At 61.9% G+C, this 22,196-nt stretch overlaps 2 protein-coding genes across 3 annotated transcripts; both read right to left on the bottom strand.

Annotated features, from left to right (window-relative positions):
• Window positions 1–902: 902 nt before the first annotated feature.
• C1QL1 (complement C1q like 1) lies at window positions 903–6,717 on the bottom strand (the record flags this gene model as incomplete). Its single annotated transcript, XM_082297487.1, has 2 exons — window positions 6,031–6,717; window positions 903–1,082 (listed from the first exon to the last, which is right to left on the bottom strand). The coding sequence occupies exons 1-2, from the start codon at window positions 6,589–6,591 to the stop codon at window positions 903–905; spliced, it is 741 nt and encodes a 246-aa protein (XP_082153613.1). The 5' UTR covers window positions 6,592–6,717.
• Window positions 6,718–13,240: 6,523 nt separating this feature from the next.
• Window positions 13,241–22,107, bottom strand: DCAKD (dephospho-CoA kinase domain containing). 2 transcript variants are annotated; one of them, XM_082297485.1, is made up of 5 exons: window positions 22,086–22,107; window positions 18,756–18,873; window positions 16,529–16,732; window positions 14,640–14,727; window positions 13,241–14,190 (listed from the first exon to the last, which is right to left on the bottom strand). In XM_082297485.1, the coding sequence occupies exons 2-5, from the start codon at window positions 18,865–18,867 to the stop codon at window positions 13,905–13,907; spliced, it is 690 nt and encodes a 229-aa protein (XP_082153611.1). In that variant the 5' UTR covers window positions 18,868–18,873; window positions 22,086–22,107; the 3' UTR covers window positions 13,241–13,904. The 2 variants fall into 2 exon arrangements, with proteins under 2 accessions (XP_082153611.1, XP_082153612.1); XM_082297486.1 differs by lacking the exon at window positions 22,086–22,107 and adding an exon at window positions 20,567–20,626.
• Between the last annotated feature and the right edge of the window lie 89 nt (window positions 22,108–22,196).

The following is a 22,196-nucleotide window of genomic DNA, read 5'->3' as shown; positions in this document are numbered from 1 at the left end:
ACCACAGCCACTCCGGAGGCGGCCGCTGGCCCCGGGCACCCGCTGTCACCTCTAATTGGGCCACGTCCTGCCCGTGCCGAGGCAGCGGTGACGGCCGTGTGTGCCCGAGGGTCCCGGTGGCTCTGTGTGGCCTGACCGTGTCCCTCCCCTCACAGTGGCAATGCTGTGTTACTCAGGGGACACCCCCACATGGGGCCACCCCGGCTCTGGGGACAGGGCCATGGTAGTGGTGGCACCCCAAGCGGCCCCACTGACAGGGACGGGGGGATGGGCTGATTCGATAAACCAAGCGGCGTCGGGGTGGGGGGGTGGCGGCGGCAGGAAGACCCCGTCCCCAGGGTGGGGGACGTCGGGGACACAGACAGCAGACGGGGAGAGATCACAGCTCTGCTTTACCATGTTGTCACCCCGGCGGGGGAGGGGGCGGCAGGACGGCGACTCCCCCCGCCCCAGCACAGCCCCCCCGCCCGGGGCCGTGCGGACACCGCGCGTCTGTACAGCCGGACCCCCCCGAGACCCCCGGCACCGCCCCGGGGCGGGCAGAGAGCAGGGGCGGGACAAGGGGGGGCACAGCCGGGGATGGGGGTGCTGTGAGGCAGCGCGGGGAGCACCCCCAGCCTCTTGCCACCCCCCAAGCCTCTGCAGCCCCAAGCCCTCAGCTGGCAGCCTTGGTGTGAGCTACTGGGAAAAGGGGGTTCTGGGCACCGAAGGGAGCCGGGAGCGCGGGGAGGGGGGGATGCCGTGAGGCTGGGCAGGAGCGAGGGGAGCTGGGGGCAGCAGGGAACCGAACCACGGCACAGGGACGCCGTGGGGCTGGGGGGTCACTGCGGGGGATGCCGGGGGCGATGCCGCGGGGCTGGGCGGCTGCGGGGGGTGCCGGGGGCGGTGCCGCGGGTCCAGGCTCAGTCCGAGTAGATGATGAAGCCGGAGAAGGTGCTGTACTTGTTGTTGTTGCCGCCGTGGGCTTTGCCCCCGTCCAGCTTGATGAAGACCTCGTCCCCCGCGTCCAGGTGCAGGATGACGCTGTTGCTGGCGTAGTCGTAGTTCTGGTCGGCGTCCTGAGCGATGGCGCTGGCCCGGACCTGCCCAGGGGACACCGCGAGATCGGCTCAGGACACGCCTCGGCCCGTGGATCCCACGGGACACGCCGGCTCCCGCCTCACCCACATCAGATCCACCCGCCCCGGGGTAGCGTGGGGTGCCCTGGATCCCCACCCGTGGGTGACCGGGTCCCGGGTGGAGGCGGCTCCTCCGAGCATCACCCAGAGCCTCTCCCTGACCCGCTGGCACAGACACGGGACCGCGGCTCTGGGTTTGGAGGGAGGACCATGGAACAGACATGGGACTGCCGCTCTGGGTTCAGGTGCAGGACTACAGCCCAGACATAGGACCCCATCTCTGCATTCTGATACCGTCACAGCTCTGACGCAGAGCCCCAAATCCAGGTTTGGATACAGGACCGTGGATCAGACATGGGACCACGGCTCCAACAAGGGACCACAGCTCCACATTCAGACATGGGACTGCGGCTCTCGCACAGGACCCCGACTCCGGATTTGGGTGCAGGACCCCACCTCAGATACAGGACCCCAGCTCCAGAGTCTGATGTGGGATAATGTCTCAGATACAGGACCCCAGCTCCCGGCTCAGATGTGGGACCACAGCTCCGTCACGGGACCCCAGATCCAGGTTTGGATGCAGGACTCCAGCTCAGACACAGGACCCTGTCTCTGGCTTCAGATACGGGACCATGCCTGGGGCACAGGACCCCATCTCCCAGCCCAGTCCCAAACCAAACCACTGAACGCAGCGCATCCCCAAGCACTTCCCAGGAGCTGCACAGGGACCGTGAGCGTGTGGCGAGGGCTAAACTCAAATTCCCCTTCACAGGGACTCGCACGCCCATGAAGGTTTCCTGGGTGCTGGCACAGCCAGAGGAGCCGTCACCGCCTGGAGAAGCGGCCCCGTGGCTGGAGCCCGCTGCCGCTGCAGAATTCTTTGGGTAATCAAATCTCCGCCGGCGCCTCGCGGGGAGATCGCAGCGCTGGGTGACAGTGACAAGGCGGCTGGTGAAATCCCAAGTGAAATGCAGAAGCGCTGCGCCGGGAGAAGGTGCCGCTAATTACAATCGACGAGAATCGGCTCTTAATTGGCTCACGCGGGGCGGGCAGGCACCGGCGAGCTGCTGCCGTGTCCCGGAGCGGCGGGGGAAGGACGGCTGGCCCCGCGCAGTCCTGTCCTTTGTCCCCAGGACAGGGGTCCCAGGGGACCACTGCTCTCTGGGGTGCAGCTGCACGTCCCCGAGCCCACCGGCAGCCTGCGGTGCTGGGGTCAGCTGCTGTTAACTCTGGAACCTACTGACAGATAGGCTGGTGATCCCATAGGACTTGCTCGCACCCACGCAGCCGCGTCCCTCGTGCCACCAGCAGCACTGTCACCCTGCTAAAAGTCCCTCTGTGTCTACCCTTCCACCGCGAGAGTCCCCATTCCCGGTGGGGGACCCTGAATCCCCGTCAGTCACAGTGCCCCAATCTCCAGGGGACGCTGCTTCTCCCGGGGTTTTGCTGAGGAAGAGGAGCGGGGGAAGAAGCCGTGAGGAAGGAGAACCAGGAAAAGCCATTTGGCGCCCGGCTCCCACCATTGTCCCCCCCGCCACAGCTGGAGCTGCCCGGTGCCATCCGTCTTCCCTCGTTAGGGAGCCGCCTCGTCACCGCGCGCCCGCCAGCCCTCGCTAACCAGGGAAGATAAATGGCAGCGCTGGGCCCGGGCTGAGCCGCTCCCGGCACCGCAGCGGCACAGGAGGGGGGGCTGCCACCACGGCCCCCCGCGATGGCCTCACCCCCTTGTCCGGTTCTGTGCCTCAGTTTCCCTATGGCACAGCCGGGAGGTGGGAGCCATGGGGGTGGCCTGGCCCCAGCCTGGACTCCGCTGCAGCCGCTGTCCCTGACCTCAGTGACAATGCTGGGGGTGTCCCCGGTGCTGGGGACACTTTGAAGTGGTCCCCAAGGGGGCTGCACCCAAGAGCTTTCAGGCGGACAGGGGACAGCAGGCGCTGCCATGTGCAGTGACACTCGGGGCCTCGGGGACACCATGTGCCCCACTCCCACCATGGCCCAGCACTCCCAAGGCGTGGCGGCAGCTGCCTCTCAGGACCCCCAAATGCAGTGGCAGCTGCTCCTCAGGATCCTCGGGCACAGCTCAGGGCGCCCTCCCAGCACCCCTGAGTGCCCCCCCTCAGATCCCCCTGGGCGCAGCCGCAGGTGCCCCCCAGGGCCCTTGGGTGCATCAGCAGATGCCCCCCCGACCCCCAAACAGGGCAGTGAGTGCCCCCAGGACCCCCCAGCAGGTTCTTGTGTACCCTTGGGGACCGTCCCCAACAGGGACCCCTGGGGCTGAGACCCTCCGTGAGCCATGGATGGCCCCCCTACACCACCGGGACCCCAAAACCACCCGGTACCAGCCCTGTCCGTCCGTCCGTCCGTCCGTCCATCCATCCATCAATCAATCAATCAATCAATCAATCCGTTCCTCCATCTGTCCACCTCCCCCTCCCGCTGCCCTCGTCTCAGCTACGGGCTAATAAAAATAATAATTAATGCTAATTAACCACCAGTAGCAGCTCCCCTGGCTCTCATTAACTCCAGCCCCGACCCAACGGTGATGGGCTGCCCCCGAACCGGCAGCACCCAGGGGATTTTTGGGGGTCGGGGGGGCCCCCCAAATTCTGACTCGCTGTGAAGATGCCAGGATCAACCTTTATCCACCGGGAACCCCACACCATGCCAGGGACGGAGGGTTTTGGGCTGCAACCCCCTAAATAACCCCATTTTTAAAATTATTTGGAGCATTGGGGGGGATCTTCTTTACAGATATCGATGCGGCGATGCCTTGTTAGTAATTAACAAGCAGTTAATTAAGCTGCATCACCCGCCCGAGCGCAGCTCCTCTTGACAAGGGGCTCCACATCTTCTGGAAATTAATCCAGGAATGTCGATGCCCCGCAGAGCTGGGGGGTAGGAAGGTTTGAGGGTGGTCCCCAAAAATACTTTGTGGGAGGCAAAAGGGCTGAGGTGAGTTTTTGGGGTGCTCAGTCCGGAGTTACACGGATGCTGCTTGGCAGAAAGAGCCAGAAGTGCCAAGCGGCGCTGGGACCCCCCAGAATTTAGGGCTAGAGGGCGGGGGAGGACAAAAAAAATCCCAATAAAAGGAAATTTGAAGTGTTTGGATGGAGAAAAGCTGCCGAGCGGCTCCTGCTGTGCTCCCGCTCAGAAGGGCTCAGAACCGGGGGGTGAAGCGCGGTGGCCGTGACAAGGCTCCCGCTCCCTCCCTCACACCCCGGCTGTTTCTGGGGTGGTAACTCAGTTTTCGGTTAATTCGGGGTCCTGCATCCTCAGGACAAGGATGCAGCGCGGGGCGAGATGCCGGAGGAAGCGATGGGAAGCGGGAGCGCGGTGGATGGATCCCGGCGGGAATGCCGGCTGCGGTGACATCCAGGGGAATTGAGCTCGGGTGACATGCCGGGGGTCACAGCCACATCTTGTCCTTCGAGTCGTGGCCGGGAGGGGGATATGGCGTGGAAAAGGGGCACCCGAAAAGCGCGGGGGCGGCGAGGCTGAGTCCTGGCATTGGGGGTTCCAGCGGGATGGGCTCGGGGGGATGCGGGAGCGGGGAGGGAGAAGGATGGAGCCACCCTCGGGGTGTGAGTCCCCCGCGGTGTCCCCACGCAGCCCGGCCGGGGATGGGGACGTCCCTCCCGACACAGCAGCAGCAGCAGAGCCGGCTCCGGGCTGGGGGTGCAGCCCCCCAAAAGCGGGGCAGGCGCTGCCCCCCTCGAGGCCAGTGCGGACACTGTCCCTGCGGAGGAGCCCTGTCCCCAGCAGGGACCCCAGCGGGGACAGTGGCATGGGGGGGGGGGGGGGGTGGACAGGGCACCCGAGGGGCGCGGGGGGGGTGCCCCAAGGCACCACGAGACACCCCAAGGCACAGCTCCGGGACCAGGGAAAGAGCTGAGGGAACCCCTGGAGACACGTCAGGTCGGATGGTGACTGTCCCCAGCACTGGGAGAGGGACAGTGCACACAAGGGAGAGCCTGGGAACGGGAGGAGGAGGAGGCTGGGGCACCCCAGGGGTGCATCCGGAGCCCTTCATTGTCCCTGGGAGAAGGACAGGGCACCCCAGGGGTGCCCCTTCAGGGAGGGGAGCAGGACGGAGCACCCCGGGGCCGCATCCAGAGCCCGTCATTGCCACTGGGAGAAGGATGGACCATCCTGGGGGAGCATCTCCGGCACTGAGAGAAGGATGGGGCGCGCTGAGAATGCAGCTCCGGAGCTGGGAGCAGGACAGAGCACCTCGGGGGTGCACCCAGAGTCCATCATATCACTGGGAGAAGGACAGGGCACCCTGTGGTTACACCTCCGTGCCCAGGAGAAGGATGTGGCACCCTGGAAACGCACCCAAATCCCATCATTGTCACCGAGAGAGGGACAGAGCATCCCAGGGGTACATCCCTGGGGATAGAAGAAGGACAGGGCATTCTGGGGGTGCACCCAGAGCCCATCTTCACCACTGGGAGAAGGATGAAGCACCCCAGGGGTGCATGTCCGTGTCTGGGAGAAGGATGTGGCACACCAGGGATGCACCCAGAGCCCATCATTGCCACTGGGAGAAGGATGTGACACCCTGGGGATGCATCTCTGGGGCTGGGAAAAGGATGGGGTCCCTGGGGAAGCACCCAGAGCCCATCATCAGCACTGGGAGAAGGATGTGGCACGCTGGGGGTGCATCCCTGGGGCCGGGAGGAGGACAGGGCCCCCGGGGAAGCACCCACAGTCCGTCATCAGCACAGAGAGGATGTGGTACCCTGGAGGTGCATTCTTGGGGCCAGGAGAAGGATGGAACACCCAGAGGGTGCATCGCCGAGGCCATGAAAAGGACGGGGCACCCCGAGGAAGCACCCAGAGCCCTTCTCCCGTGCTTGGGGGCAGCAGAGCTCCCGTTCCCGCAGAGGGATCCGGGATGGGCAGCCCTTACCTGCCCGTTCTTGCAGAGGTCGGCCCACATGCTGGTGCCATCGCCGCCGCGCATGAGGACGTGGTAGGTGAAGAAGTAGGTGCCGGGGATGGCGCAGGTGAACTTGCCCGAGGCGGCGTCGTAGCTGTTGCCCAGGTTGGTGACCACGTCGTCGAACTTGAGGACCTCGTAGCCCTCGTGGGGGTTCTTGAGGCCGGCGTAGAAGGCGACCCGCGGCACCGTGCTGTAGGTGGCTGCGCTCACCGCGCCCGTAGCCCCCGGTCCCGGTAATCCCGGGGGTCCCGGTCTTCCTGCTTCACCCCGCGCCCCCACCGGCCCCGGAGGTCCCGGTTCTCCAGGCGGTCCCGGTGGTCCCGGTTTCCCCGGTCTCCCCGGTTTGCCTTGGGGACCTTGCACCAGGGTGGACGGTGGCGGGAGGGGGCCGCGTTCGGCCGGTTGCGGGGGGGCGGCGGGGCCGTAGGGCTCGCAGACCATCCGGCAGGTGCCCAGCATCTCGTACCGGCCGTCGGTACCGGCGGAGCTCACCAGCACCGGGATGAGCACCACCAGCACCAGCACCATCACCACCCCCGCCGCGGCCGCCAGCAAAGTTTTCCGGCCCAGGCTGAGCCGCCGCCCGGCCGGGGCGCGCTGGCGCCCGGGGGAGGGAATGGTGCCGGCGGGGGGGAGCAGGGCGGCGGCGGCGGCGGGGGGGCTCGGGCTGGCGGCGGCGGCGGCTCCGCTGCGCTCCGCTGGCTCCGGTGCGCCCCGCGCCGCACGGGCCACGCCCACCCCGCCGGGCCACGCCCACCTCGCAGCCGGACACGCCCCTCGCCACGCCCACCCCACCCCCCGGACACGCCCCCGCCGCAATAACCACGCCCGTGGGAACGCCCCCGCCCCGCCCACCCGCGACCCCCGCTCTCCGGGGGAGGGAAACTGAGGCAGGGAGGTGGGATCGGCCCCGGCTGCCCCACTGACCGCCCCATCCAAGCGCTCGGGACCCCTCGGTGGCCCCCGCCCCGCGTGGTGACCCGAGCCACGCCCTGTCCCCACGCCATGCCACCCTCGACCCCGAGCACTCCGAGCGTCCCCGTGGAGCTGGGGACACCTCTGGGGGATGGTCCCCAGGGCCTGCCCCTTCTCCCTGCCTCAGTTTCCCCTCCCACGAGGGACCACACTTTGGGACAGCCCAGGTGACACCCACGTGGCCAAGAACCCATCGCGGTCAAGCACCCATCGCGGTCAACCGTGGGTCCGCGGGAGGGGATGTCACCGCTGGTGGCAGAGGCCACAGTGACAACGGGGCACCCGCAGGTGCCACCGCGGGCATGGCCGGGCCACGCCAAAGAGCCGTCCCCGGGGGCTGAGCACCGGCGGGCTCATGACATGGGGACACGCGGCTGCGCCCGCTCCGTCGCCTGCCATCTCCATCAGCTTCGGCGGGGGCAGCAGGACGCGATGGCAAGTGACAGGCGCCGCCAGCGCCGGGGGTGAGCGAAGGACGCGGGGACGGGGGAGGGGGACACGGACACACAGGCGTAGAGCAGCCCGGGGCCGCTCCCAGTGCCGCCCGCCACAGCGGTTCGGTGGCCCCGGGTGACAACACCGAGGTGGCATCAACCTCGGTGGCACCTGTGAGGTCCGTAGGGTCACGATCCCCCCTGTCCCCAAAAGAACACCCTGGGAATGCATCCCCTCATGCCCTTCCCGCCTGTGCAATGGCCCCAAACCCCAGGGGACACGCAGGGGACAAGCCCCACCCCCGCCCCAAAAGAGGGGGGACCAAGGGGACGCTTGACAGCCATCGATCGCCCCCGCATGTCCCCCGGCTCCCGCAGAGGCTTTAATCAGCGAGCAGAAATCAATTAGCTGCCTTTAAGGAGGCAATTATTCCTGGGGGCTTAACGAGGCTGGGGAGGGGGAGAGTATTTTGGGATGGGGATGTTGCCAGCACCGTATGCCCCCCTCAAAGTTGTCACCGTTATGTCACCAGCTGCTTCCCTGGTTCTTTTCTCCATCACTTTTGTCGTTCCCCCCCCCCCTTCCTCATTATCTTTCTGTTTTAACAAGTGCCTAAAAATACGCCTTACGAGGTCACGGGCTGCGTGAGTCACCACCAGCACGGGGACGGGGTAGCCCGGGTGGGCAGGGGGCTCTGTGTGGGGATGGGGTGGCCCTGGCGGGGACACAGAGGGAGGACAGGCCACCCTGGTTGCATCAGGGCACTCGTCTCACCTGGAGGGTCAGGGGACATCCCTGGTCCTGGCTACTGCATCCTTGCGGTGGGGACATGGCCCCAGGTCACCTTGTTGCCACAGGACATTGTGTCCCTATGGCATGACCACCACCCTGGGCCACTGCATCACCCTGGGCCCATGGCACGGCCACCAACCTTGGCCACCATGTCCCCATGCTGTGGCCCTACAGGCTGGCTGCAGAGCCAGGGCAGCTTCAACTCTGCCCTGGGACAGCAGCACTGTGTGAGGGGGCACAACACGCCAGGGGACACTGGCTGGAGCCCCTGAGGTGCTCCCTGTCCCCAAGCCCTGCATGGGGAGGAGGTGCAGTGCAGCCCCTCAAACCAGCTCCATCCACCTGGACACAGGGAACGGATCGGCAAAGCTCCAAAGGGCCGCATTTGGGAGTGCAGGAGTTGGGAAAGGGACAAAGCTGGGAGGTGGCCCCAGCAGTGGCAGCAGTGGCTGCAGTGGTTGTGGTGGTGGCCACGGTGGCTGTAGTGGCAGTGGTGGCTGCAGTGCTTGCGGCTGTTGCGGTGGTGGCTGCAGTGGTGACAACAGTGGCCATCACAGCTGCAGTGGATGCAGTGATGGTGGCAGTAGTGGCTGTGGTGGCTGCAGTGATTGTGGTGACAGCGGTGGCAGCGGTGGCTGCAGCTGTTGCGGCGGTGGCTGCGGCGGTGGCGGTGGCTGCGGCTCCGCTCAACGCCCGCCGCTCCTCTGCAAAGGTTAAGCAAACAGCAGCTCCCGCAGAATCGATGCCGGCCGAGCCCTCGGCTGTTTGCTTTGGCAGCGCGGTGCGGGGGTGGGTGGGCCGTGCTGGGGATGCCGGCAGTGAGGAGGGGGACAATCAATGCTCCAGGGGAGCAGGTTTGGCCGGGGGGTGGCTGTGCCCCCCCACCCTCTGCTTGCTGTGGAACTCGTGGAGGAGGATTTGGGGAAGGGTGAGGATGGCTGGGCCGGGGCAGGGGGGTCATGGGGCTGGCGCTGTGCTGTGCCTCAGTTTCCCCTCCCGGCATTGTGGCCGACTCTGCCTATAGGACCACGCTTGGCCAGGGGGACCGGGACGTTGTGTCCCCCGCACCTGCCACCTGGTCCTGCAGCTGTGGCTCAGCCCAGGCGGGCTCAGCCCAGGAGTGGCTCAGCTGGAATTAAGACAGAGCTGGACACAACCAATGAGCCCAATGTCAGCCCACGATGATGAGCCTGGAGAGGGAGTGGCCATTTGCAGACTGCCCCGAGGAGTTTGGATGCTGTCCCCCAAATTCCCACTGTGTCCCCAGAATGGGATCTGGAAGGGGCCATGGGAGGGGGACATTCAGCTGTGGGCAGAGAGAGGGCAGACGTGGCTCCAGCATGGGTCAACATGAGAGTGAGGGAAGGACCCTTGAACCAGCCCGAGGTGATGACCCTGGAGCTGGCCAGTTGGCTGCTGCACTTGCCACAGAGCTGGCTGGTGGCCTTGAAGGACTGGATGGCTGGTTGGTGAGCTAGGTGGTTGGTGGTCAACTGGCTCAGTGGCAGTGAGCTGGCCAGTTGGACACCTCGCCAGCTGGATGGGTAGATGGCTGGGGAGTGGGCTGGCTGGCTGGTGGGTTGGTTGGCTAGCTGGCCAGTTGGCTGGTTGATTGCCTGGCTGGCTCATTGGCTAGATGGCTGGTTGGCTGGCTGGCCAGTAGACTACCAGTCTGGCTGCCTGTCCAGCTGACCAGTTGGCTGGTGGCCAGCCAGCTGATCCATGGGCTGGCTAGCTGGCCAGACAGCTGGGTCGGCCCTGGCCCCTGGGACAGCAGCATCCCAGCATGTCCCAGCCCAACACCAGGCACTTTCCCTTGCCCAGCGGGGGGAGCCTGGTCGCAGGCGGGGGGGGGGGCAAGGTGCGGATGGCACATCCCCCGTCCCTGTGCCCGTCACGCTGCCTCTCATTACGGACACGGCGGGGCCCGTCACCCTCCCACCGCGCGGCAATTAAGGGCTGCCATCACCGGCAGTTAATTAGCGCCAGCGGTGAGTGCTGGGAGGTGACGGCCGCGTGGCCGGCGGAGGGGACGGGCTCGGGGACGTGTCCCCCCAGGGGGACATGGGGTGGGAGTAGCGGGGATTTGGGCTGCTGGGACCAGCTGTGCTGTCCCGGGGGTGCCCCACGGCCGGTGGGGACGGGGTGTGACACAGAGGGGGTGGCAGTGACAGTGGGTGCCAGCCATGGAGTATGCCAGGGTGGCACTGGGGAGTGTCCCGCCCGGTGACGGTGTGTGGCACCCCAGGCTGTGCAGTGACGGTGACAGTGGGTGACACCCCGTGGGCCATGCAGTGACAGTGACACTGGGTGATACACTGCGGACTGGCAGTGACGGTGACAGTGGGTGACACCCCGTGGGCCACGCAGTGACATAGCATTGTGTGACAGCGCCAGCACCAGGCACTGACGGTGACTCTGTGTGACAATCCACGGGAGCTGCAGTGACACTGCGTGGCACCCGGCGGCCCCACAGTGACAGTGACACCCTGTGCACTGCGCGGTGACAGTGACACCATGTGACACCCCAGGGAGCAACAGTGAAGCTGTGCAACACCGCAGGGCTGCGCAGCAGCTCCATGTGACACGAGTGGGGCTGTGCAGCCATGGTGACACTGTGTGACACCCCAGGGAGGTGTGCAGTGACACTGACACTGTACCACACCCTGGGGGCCATGCAGTGACAGTGACACCTGTGACAACAGACACCATGCAGTGACACTGGTGACACCACACTCAGGCCACCCTGGGGTGCCATGTAGTGACACCACACTCAGGCCACCCTGCCTTGTGGGTTTTGAGGCGCCCACCCAGCTCACACCTGGGGACATTCCCCACTGGGGGACATCACCCTGTACCTGCAGCCTCGTGGGGGGACATCTGCCCCCACCCTCCCCAACCCCTGCCCCAGCGGGTGTCCAATGGTGGGTGCTCCAAGGAAGGGGGGCTCCAGGAATGGGGTACCCCAGGGAGGGGGTGCACCGTGGAGAGGGGGACACTGCGGAGGGGGTGCTCCAGGGATGGGGTGCTCCAAGAAAGGGAGGTTTCAGGAATAGGGTGCACTGGGGAAGGGGACGCTCTAAGGAAGGGGTGCAGCGGAGAGGGGGTGCCCCAGGAAGGGGGTGCACTGGGGAAGGAAGTGCTCCAGGTAGGGCTGCTCCGGTTCGTAAGGGGATGCAGGAGCAGGGGGTGCAGCAGGAGGAGCGTCCGTCTGTCACGAGCCCCCGCCAGCCGCAGCAGAATCGATCCGGCCGCCAATTTGCACAGTCAAATATTTGGCTTCGCGGCGCGGGGCCGGCTCTGCTCGAGCCGCCCCGGTGGGCGCGGGCCCGCGGTGACGGTGGCGGCTGCTCCGCGATCGATGGCGGGACGTGCGGCGAGCTGGGGCGGCCTCAGCGCGCGGGACTGGGGCTGGGCCGGAGCTGGGGCCGTGCTGCAGCACCCACGATCCTCCACCAGCATCCACGGGCCCTGGGAGCCCTTGTGGAGCCCGCTCAGCCGGGCCCCCTCCATGGCCACTGACCGCCGATGCTACCCAGCCCAGGGAGCTGAGCCATCTGTCACCGGCAGGGGACGGCTGAGCCATGCGGTCACTGCCACGGCCACAGGTGGCCATGGGCTTGTCCCCGAGGGGGTTTGGCTGGGGCGTGGGATGGGCAGGAGTGGGACTGGGGGTGCTGAGGCAATCCTGGGGATCCACGGATGGGTACAGCTCCGTGGCCAAGCTCCAGAGTCCTTCCCCCGTGGGTGCCAACGCCCGGGCCCGCAGCCCACGCAGGGGGCTCAGCCCCCAGCTCAGCCCAGGGCCCCCCACACCAGGCTCTCCCGGCCACGCCAGCGCCGTGGGCAGCCCTGTGCCTCACCATGCCCCTGGAACCGCTCGCTCCCTCGGCCCCGCTAAACTCGTTAGCGGCGGGCGAACGTCAGCCGGGCGGCAGCGAAGCGCCAAATGCGATTACGGCCCCGTCTCGCTCCCTGCTTCCACCCCCGGCCCCATTTATCGCGGAGGCGGGCGGGAGGGAGGCGGAACCGGTGCTTATCTCGGCCGAGAAATCCCGCTCCGGCCCTGATTTATGGCTGGCTGCGAGGGACTCCAGCGGCACGGCGCAATTACGGAGCATTTAGAGCAGGGGTGGGGCAGCGCTCGGGTACGGCTCCCCCAGCACGGCTGGAAGAGTTGGGGTAGCCAGATGGGCGCTCCAGCTCAGGGATGCTCCCTGGGGCTGCACAGGGACCACCAGGTTTCTCCAGGTGGGTGAGACATGGCACCGGCGTGTGCAGAGTGAGGCTCAGGGGACGATGGGGGTGGAAGAGTGCTCGGCCCCAAACAGGAGCACGTGCTGGCTGGGGACACCCTGGGAAGGTCCCAGAGCCTAAAGGATGGCACAGGGGATAGGCAGGACCCTGCCTCCAAGGACCAAGCCCAGGCAGGAGGGTGGGAGCATCCTGGAGGATCCCAGGGATCACCGTGAGCAGGGAGAAGGTGGCCAGGGGCTGGCAGCATCCACCTTTCTCAAAGTGTGGGGACAAGGGGTGGCAGTGGGGACAGGGGTACCCTCTGGGAACGTGCTGGCCACTGAGAACCACAGCAGGTTCAGGATCACATCCCTGGAAACCAGACCCACCCCGTGGGGTGCCCAGAGACAACACTGAACCACAGCCTCCCAGGGAAGATCACAGGAGGGCTGATGCAGCTCCTGGAGCAGCTCAGGGATGTTTACCAGGAAAAGCAGGAGCGCCCGGCAGCTCTTCCTGCGTGTGCTGAACTTTACAGAGCGCAGCCGTGCCCCAGCATAGGAACAACCTGGGAGCAGGCTGGGAAGAGCCGCGGGAGCAGCCGTGGGATGCGGAGCAGCTGCTGTTCAGTGTTTTATTAAAACAAAAGTGAAGACCCAGCACCCGCCTCGCCCAGGCTCAGCTCTCCCACCGGGAAACCGCCGCCGAAGGAAGCTCAAACAGCAGGAAATGAGTTTGAACGAGGCAGAGCCCAGGTCTCAGACTACTCCAGGGTGGATCAGACCCTTGCATCCAAAGCCAAAGGTGACCCACGAGTGATGGCCACAGAAACAGAGGGCAAGAGGGAGGAGCAGCCAGCTTGAACACTCGATCCATGTGAATGAGGTGCTGTCCTCCCCCTCGCTGATTTAACAGGTTTCCATTAAATCAACATGAAAGAGGGGAAATCCCAAGTGTAAATTTGGATTAAAAGGGCTGAGCTATGAGGAATCACCCAAGGGACAGTGGAGGCGGTGACAGGTACTGAGAAACCACCCAGCCCCAGGGAGAAGATTGTCCTGGAAGACATTAAAGTGAGATTATACCCGATTAAAGTGAGATTGTGCTTGATTAAAGTGAGATTGCTCGAAATTAAAGTGCCTCAACTCATTGAAATCCCACAACAGAGACCCACATGGGGACAAGGGCCTCATCCCACAGGCACGACTAGTGGGTGAGAACCTGAGCAGGGAGAACGTGCCTGAAAAAACCTCTGGCTGTGTTCACCTTGGGAAGTGTGCAAGGAGATGCCTCATGCCGCTGTCTGCATTCAGCTGGCAAAGCTCATTAACAGAGGTGGCCTTTCACTGCCCTTTTCAAACTGGGAAATTCAGGCCCCTTCCCTGACTAAGAGAAAAGGTGAATTAAGAGATGAAATGCCGGAGGAGGAGGAACACCAGCCCTCCGAGCCCAGCAACAGCCGTGCCCACTGCCAGCCGTGCCCAGAGGAAATCCAGGGAATCCTCGAGGCGGGCGTGCAGCTGCAGGACCTGCCGGCGCGTGCTCTCCCAGTCCCCGGAGTTGTCGATGACGTGCGTTGCCCACTTGCGCTTCTCGTCCAGGGGCAGCTGGGAGCTGATCCGAGCCTCGGCCTCAGCCGTGCCCAAGCCGCTCCTCTTCATCAGCCGCGCCAGCTGCGTCAGGGGGTCACTGCCGGGCGGAGCACGGGGCTGAGCTGGGGGTGGGAGGGAACGGGGGATCTGCCTTCCTCGGGCACCAGGGGGAATCACTGGGATAAAATGGGAATGAGAGAGGTGCCCCCTGTCATTTCTGACACAGTCAGCCTGCACTTGGATCAGCAGAGCCGCCGCTGCCTGGGCTGTGCTCAGCGTTCCCACAGCCTGTAACAGTGGCCCAAATCCTGTCCTGATGGAGCATGGGTTGTGGAAGGCCCAAAGGCAGCAATCTCCCTTCTATGATGGTGCCAGGTTCCAGGGAAAGCTCAGGAAGGCCCTCATGCAGTATAAAGGCAGGGTTGCTTCTCTCAGTGGGGTTCACACCAGGGCTGTGGCTGAACCTTCACCAGAGTGGAGGCACATGATGGTCCCCTCTGAGAGAGGTGGCATTGTCCCTGTCCTCATGGCTCCCAGAGCACTTACCAATAAACCAGCACCGTGTATTTCATAAACCTGGTCAATCCGTGGGTCTCAAAGAGCAGAGGGATGTCGAGGATCACATAGCGGTAGCCTGTGGAAATGGCAACATTCCCCAAAAAAGGGAACACTGTTAACCCCCATTCCCAAATTCCTCATGCTGCACACACACCATGGCTAGGAAAAGCAAAGCAAGCAGGAGCTCTACAGCTCCATGATTACAGCCGAGCAGAGCAGAGCCCGCTGGCCCTTCTCACTCTCACAGGGAGGAAATGGTTTCATTCCAAGTTTCCAGAGGAAAAAAAAACCAACCCTAACCTGGCTGCTCTCAGACCAAAGGTGAAACTGCAGAAATATAATGAGGAGCTGAAACGAGGAGCTGAAATGAGGAGCAGCAGTGCCTGGCTGGCAAGAGCAGCAGCTGCGCGCCGTGCCGGCCTCTCCCAGGAAGCAGTGCCCACAGCAGGATCTGCTTTCCACTCCTTCTCTTGTCCAAGACTTTACCAGGCTGCAGCCATCTGAGCCAACATTTCCCAGCTCAGCTTTCCTCCCTTCATAAAAAGCTTTGGCTAAACAGCTCCATTTTATCAAGGGGAGCAAGGAAACCCTTGCAGACCTCCCGCAGCTGTGACACTGAAACATGGGGGAGCCTCCAGGCACAGCCCAGGGGCTGAACCCTCACCAAAACTGGCTGAGTTTGGTTTAAAACCTCTGTCATCACAGGGAGCAGAGCTTGTCACAGTCAATCGCTGTCCCCCTGGTTCTCCCTGTGCCTCTGCTCTTGGCCAGTGTTTGGCGAGGTGGGAGATGCCCTGCTGAGCCTGGGGGAAAGGAAAAGGGCAGGAGAAAGCTCCAAGTCAGGACTTCATTCCCCTGCATGTTCCCAGCCAAGGGGACATCTCCAGGTTTGTTGGTGTCCCCTCTTTATGACCCCCCCTAAAACCGAGCTGCCCACAGCAAGCAATGCCTCGACAAAGACATCATCATCCAAGGAGCCACCATTCCACCAGCATCTCCGCCCTGAGAGGCTTCTCGCTGCCCTCTGATTTGATCGATCACAGCTTTCCTTACACAGCGATCCTCAGAGACAACATCCAGCTATCCCAAATCATTAAATCCTGACTAATGAGGACAAAGCAGCCTGCTGAAGCCACACAGCGCTCTCGCCGAAGGCCAGGACGGCATCCGCCTCCTGAGCCCACAGCCCCGAGTTCAAGACTCCATCTCTGGCTCCTGGCATTCCTGCCTGTTGCTTCCTTTGTGCTTCCTCACCCCGCAGCAGAGCTCGGCCCCGCGGTGCCCCAGCCTGTTCAGCTCTCACAGGCCTCAGCTCTGATAAGCACCACGAATCCAGACTGACTCCATTAAGGCATCCGTCTGTCTACATGGAGACCTCTGGAACAGCTGGTGATCTTATCTGGCATTTCCCCAGCCCGGCCTGACAGCTGCATTTGTTCCATTTATCAGGGGGAACACGGGACTTTGGAAGCCACAGCTGTCAGCCCATTCCTCACCTTATCGACACTCAAAGGGCTCCACAGCTTCCACTGAAGCCGGAGCAGGCTGGGGGCAGGGAGGGATATTTGGCCATTTCAGGAGTGTGACATTATCTGGTGGGTAATCTCAGCAAAGCTGCTCCCGGGCCCTATAGATACACTTTAAACCACAGAGGAAAGCAGTGAAGGGCAGCAGTGAAAGGCAGGAGTGAATCAGGAATGAATCCTCCAAACAGACACCAAAGGCCACCGGAGGCAGAGCACAAAGGCTGTCACTCAATGTCCCTTCCCTTTCTCTGTTTTCCCTGTTCCTCTCCCCACATTCAAACTAAAGGTAGAGGGATCAGGGATGGCTCCTGCCCAAGCAGGAGTCCTGGCAGGCCGGACATGACCTCTTACCAAGCACAAAGTACTTCAGGACCTGCTTCAGCATCTCTTTCAGGATCTCAGGGTGGGTGATGGAGTTCAGCAGCCTCCGTTTCTCCGGCTGAGAGAAGATAATGTTTCCGAGAGCCTCACGATTTATCTCGCCATTCTCCAGGAGGATCTCGGTGCCAAAGTGCTGCAGGATCTGCTGATGGGCCTTGGAGTGGGGCTGCACCACTGAGAACATCAAACAGCCGGGGGTGAGAGCCGGTTTTACAGCACAGTCGGTGTTTGCATCAGCAATCACCCTCAGATGGGGTTTGCTCATTAACTGACGGAGCTGATGCTCCCCGTGGCAGCACATCTGCCTCCAGCTCATCTGTCCTGGCACCACAGCTGCACGGCCTGGCAGCTCCTGCCAGAACAGCCCTGCCAGCCCAAGGTCCCTTTGAGGGCTGACACCTGGGAGATCGAAGTCCTGCAGACATTAATTCAGCACCACAATGCTCCCAGCACGTGCTGCTGCTCGGGGTGACAAGTCAGCAGGGCAGGCAGGAGGACACGGTGATGGCCACCCGCCAAGGCAGGGGCAGGAACTGGGCTCAGACAATTCCCACCAGGGATTGAGCAGGGAGATCCTAAAGGGATCAGGACCAGCTGAAACTTCAGCACTATGTGGATACTCACTGCTGCAACTTGGCTCTGGCTGCTGCTGAGGTGTTTTTTTTTACTGTCTTTCATGTCAGTCACTAAATTCTTCAGGAAAATGAATACAAAAACCTTCTAAAAGCTCAATCCCCAATCAGCCCTTGCAGGGGCTCTGATGTTACAGGAGTGTATAACTTTAAAGCCACCAAAAAAAAATCCCCAACAAAAGGGATGAAGCAATAAAACCATAATTAAGCTCCAGCTGATGGTAACCACAGCGAAGGACAGACCGCAGATAATCATCTCTCCCAAATCCAGGAACATTGCCACAGGTTGTAACCTCAGGCCAACCTCATAAAAGTCTTTAAGACCAATTTTTTTTCTCCCATGGAATATCACATGGAGGCAGTTTCAGGATGGGTGAAATCCATATAGTAAACAAACACATATAAAAAAGGAATTGGTGGAAAATAAAGTGATTGGCAGAAAACTTCCACAGAGTATCTGTGGTGTTTTCCTACTGTCTCCGAGGGCTTTTAGCACCTCCAGCAAATTTCCTGCACCTCCAGGGGAATTACAGTGCAATAAAATGTTAAAGCATCACAGCTTTGAGTGGCTACACAGTAAGTTCTTCACCAAACAGAAAAGCTCGGGCACTTCCAAATGTGCACCACTGCGCCATGACTCAGCCACAGACCCCAAACCTGCTGCATGCAGGATCCACAGCCCTCAGAATCCCAGACTGGTTGGGGAAAAAGAGCATCCAGTGCCACCCCCGCCATGGGCAGGGATACCTTCCACTATCCCAGGTTGCTCCAAGTCCCATCCAACCCGGCCTTGGACACTTCCAGGGATCCAGGGGCAGCCACAGCTTCTCTGGGCAACCTCTGCTCTCTTCGTTATCCTGGTGGGGTGAAGGGATTAACATCTCACAGGTAATCAGGGGAAACAAGGTGAGCTCCAGTCCTACTGAGGCAACAGAGCTGGGATCCTGGGTCCTTTCTCCAGCCTGAGCAGCACATTTGGAGAGCAGCAAGAGGCAGGCGTGCACTGCAGGAGCACGGACCAAATTCCCCCTGGCCTGGGATCTCTGGAGCCTCTTTTTTTTTTTTTTTTCTTTTTTTGAGCACAATGACTTTGTGGTCTGATCTCTCAGGATCAGCAGACAAACGACATCCAGCACAGAGGGGCTTTCTCTTTCAGCTGTGTTAGTGATCCCACCCAACGTAACTGAGTGACAGGATGGGTGTCCTGGGGCTCAGGGGGCATATGGGATTAGCCAAGGGATTCCACTTTACGGGGAACCACATTTATTTTTGCCCAGACTTGGCTTTCAAAGCTGGGAAGCATCACACTTCAGGGGAGGAAAACTCAGAGCACAATCTCCCCAGGGTGTTTATTAGGTCATGATCTTCTTCTTTTCTTTATTAAAAATATATCCTAGTTCCAATCCCGCCCCCGGGGCAGCTGCTCCGCAGCCTCGCGGACTGGGAAGCGGGAGGGAAACGCTCCTCCGATGTACCCAGAGCACCCTCTGCCGTCAGCGCTTCCCGGCAGCGATCCCGGTTGTCAGGGGAACCTCGGGGAGCAGGATCAGCTCTGGAAAACTCACCCTGCCTGGCAATAACATCGGCATCGATCACGGCACAGCCCAGCTCCCGCAGCACGGCCACCACCGTGCTCTTCCCCGACGCGATCCCACCCGAGAGTCCCACCAGGAACATCGTGCTCTGGAAGGGAAAGAGAAGAGCTGGAAAACGTGCCAGGACAGGGCCATTTTGTTGATGCTGAGCACATCAAATATTTAGCCCCAAACAGGCGACTTCATTCAAAGCTCATTTTCATACTTTCTCAGGGCGTCACTGAGACATCAGCAGGATTTTGGCACCCTCTGAGCTGGGTATCTGTTTCGCAGGCTGGAGGACAGTGTTGGATTAAATGAGGCTTTTCTGGACCCCCCTAACTCTGGATGTGCCACTTGAGCCAGCCCTAAGTTCCTCCAGCTGGTTTATCTGCAGCTCCAGCAATTCGTTCCCCTTTAGCATCTCCACCCATCAAACCAGAGGTCCATCTACAGCACCCTGAGTCATGGAATCATGGAATGGTTTGGATTGGAAGAGATCTTAAAGCCCATCCAGCTCCACCTCCTGCCATGGGCAGGGACACCTCCCACTGTCCCAGGCTGCTCCAAGCCCCATCCAGCCTGGCCTTGGACACTGCCAGGGATCCAGGGGCAGCCCCAGCTGCTCTGGGCACCCTGTGCCAGGGCCTGCCCACCCTCACAGGGAGGAATTCCTTCCCAATATCCCATCTGGCAGTGAGAAGCCATTGCCCCTTGTCCTGTCACTCCAGGCCCTTGTCCACAGTCCTTCTTGGAGCCCCTTTAGACCCTGCAAGGGGCTCTGAGCTCTCCCTGGAGCCTTCTCCTCTCCAGGTGAGCACCCCAGCTCTCCCAGCCTGGCTCCAGAGCAGAGGGGCTCCAGCATCTCCGTGGCCTCCTCTGAACCTGCTCAGAGAAATCAGGAAATTTCTGGCAGGTTTGTTGAGGGTGACCCAGGAGCAGCAAAAAAGGGCAGAATTCAGACAATATCTCAGCCAGGACTGGGACACACGAGGCCTGAGGGGGAGAGCCCTGCTGAAACCCTGCAGCCAGGTATCAGAGCTCAGCCACCTCTGACACCATGGGGACCCAGAGCCCACAAGGCACTCAGTGAATCCCATTCCCACACTGCTGGCAGCCCAAGGGACAGGGAAATCACAGCTCTGAGCAGCAAACTGGTGTCCATGAGCTGCCAAACATGGCCCTGGGCACAGATCTGTGCTTGCCCTTGGCCTCGAGGCTGGGAGGGGGTTGGTAACGCTGCTCTCACAGCTCCTGCACAGAGATGTCCCTGCTCAATCCAAACCCTGCAATCCTCTAAATCCCGTTGTGTGCTCTCAAAACCAAGCGGCTCAGCCATGCAGAGGCAGCTCTGGAGAGCTGAGGGGACTACTGTGAGTATCCACATCCCAAAAACACAACAGCCTCAGCAGGCTGGGTACAGACCCCAGCGTCCCTCCTGCAGCCCCAGCCCAGAGTGTCCAGGGCTTTGTGCAGGCGAATTGTGCAAATCCCCAGGGACAGCAGCTGTGCCTTTGCTGTCACCTCATCCAGGGTGACACCATGGGTGAGGGGCCGAACCTCCCACAGCCCAGTCTGTGGCTGTTGCATCTGAGAAGGAATTGGCTCCATCACCTTTGGCCAGGAGCCACAGGCTGCTGGTAGTCACCCCGCAGCTTCCCCTCGCCCAGATCCTGCTCCCTCCCTCTTGGAACCCCAACCATCTCAGCCACCATCTCCCTGCCTAACCTGGCTCTGGCCTCCCCGCTCCCTCCAGACAGCACCAGCCCCCCAAAAACTCTGCACATAAAGGAACCAGGTACCTACTGCCCACACTGTCCCCAGCGAGAGGGGCCCGTCCCGCTGGCACCCAAGGACAGCAGGTGGGAGCACAGGGCAGGGGGGCTGAGGATGGGTGGCAATGCAGCACTGCGTCCCTTTGGCTGGAACACAACAAAACCAGACACTTCAGTCATAATTCAGTCCTACAAACAGGACCCAAACCTGCAGTTTGGGGGGAAGGAGGGTAAGGGCAAGTCCTGTGGCAGCTGGAGGCAGCTCAGCAGAGGGAAGGAGCAGAGCTGGAGCAGAAGCAGCAGCCCCTGCCAGCAGCTCATGCAGCAGCTCCAGCGAGCGCTGACGCCAGCCTGTAGCAGCACCACGTGCTCCTTCCCTTTCCCAGACGTCAGGAAAACAGATGGGAATGGCTCCAGCAGCAACAAGGGAGGATCCAAAAGGAATCAGAGAGGGCCAAAATAATAATAGTAAACAGCAGTGCTTTGAGGAGGCTGATGTACTTCCCAAGCAGGACCTGGACCCCACGGGGAGCCTCTCCTGGTGTTACAGGGAGCTTGGAATGACAGAGAGGCTGTTTATTTATCCCAGCAGGTTAAAATCTGCCTTCCCACTGCAGCAGCCTGCAAGGGGCAACACTGCACCAGGAGGATCCGGATCACGGCAGCGGAGGCTCCATATGCCTGTTTTGTAAAAGTACTCCAAAAGCTCTCCTGCCCATGTAAACACAGGCCTTTAACTGCAGTAACCTCAGCGTTCTGGCCTCCAGCCTCAGCTGGGACTTGCTCCCAAAATCCCTGCTATTTCTGTCCCTCCGTCGCATGCCTCCACCACAGGAATTACTGCAGGGGGAAAGCAGCCCTTGGAAGGGTTATCCTGGAAACCAGGGCCAGCTGGGGATCTGAACACTCGTGCTGTTCAAGGGCCTGCACAGATCTCAGGCATCAATATTTAACGAGCTCGGGTTTGAACTGCCCACGAGGGGAGAGGCCAGCCCACTCCTGCAGATGTTACCGGCAGGAGCCAGAACCAGTTTTCCCCCAAATACACCATTTTGGGGGTTTGTATTTGGCCTGTGCCAACTAAACCAGCCATAGGGAAAACCAGAACACGAGCCACAGAGGCTGTTCAGACTGGAAAACTCGGTGAGCTGTTCCTGCAGCGAGGAATGGGGAGATGCACCCAGGGCACTGAGGAACTGTTTTTTAAAGAACTAAGCAGCCAAAAATTCCCGGGTCCCAACTCCTGAGGGTTTTGAGCACAGCACAAGCTGCCAGCCTCAATCCGTCCATTCACAGGGATTGGGGATGAAGCCTAGAACGTGTCCTCCAGCACCATCCCACACCCGGCCCTCCTCTTGAGCCCATCCTCGCCTCTGGCTGGGGCTGAGAGACCTAGTGTTTGCCTCGAGGAGGCTGCAGTTAGAGGGAAAAATCACCAAATACATCTTTAATTGGCGGGGAAAGAGCCACCGCCACAACCACCTTGACCCATCCCGCGGAGTGCCGGGGCCACCACGGGCCCGCTCCCGCCGCCCTCACCACTCACCCTCCGCCCGGCTTCACCCGCGCCGCAGTGTCCCGCGCGCCTATTGGCTGCGGGAAGCGGGGGCGTCTCTCCCAGCCAATCGGCACCGCCCTCATTAGACTCGACCCACCC

This window comes from Coloeus monedula, assembly GCF_965178545.1.
Source record: "Coloeus monedula genome assembly, chromosome: 26".
Lineage (NCBI taxonomy): Eukaryota > Metazoa > Chordata > Aves > Passeriformes > Corvidae > Coloeus > Coloeus monedula.
Note: the sequence above shows the minus strand (reverse complement) of the source record. Positions and strands in the feature narration are given on the sequence as shown.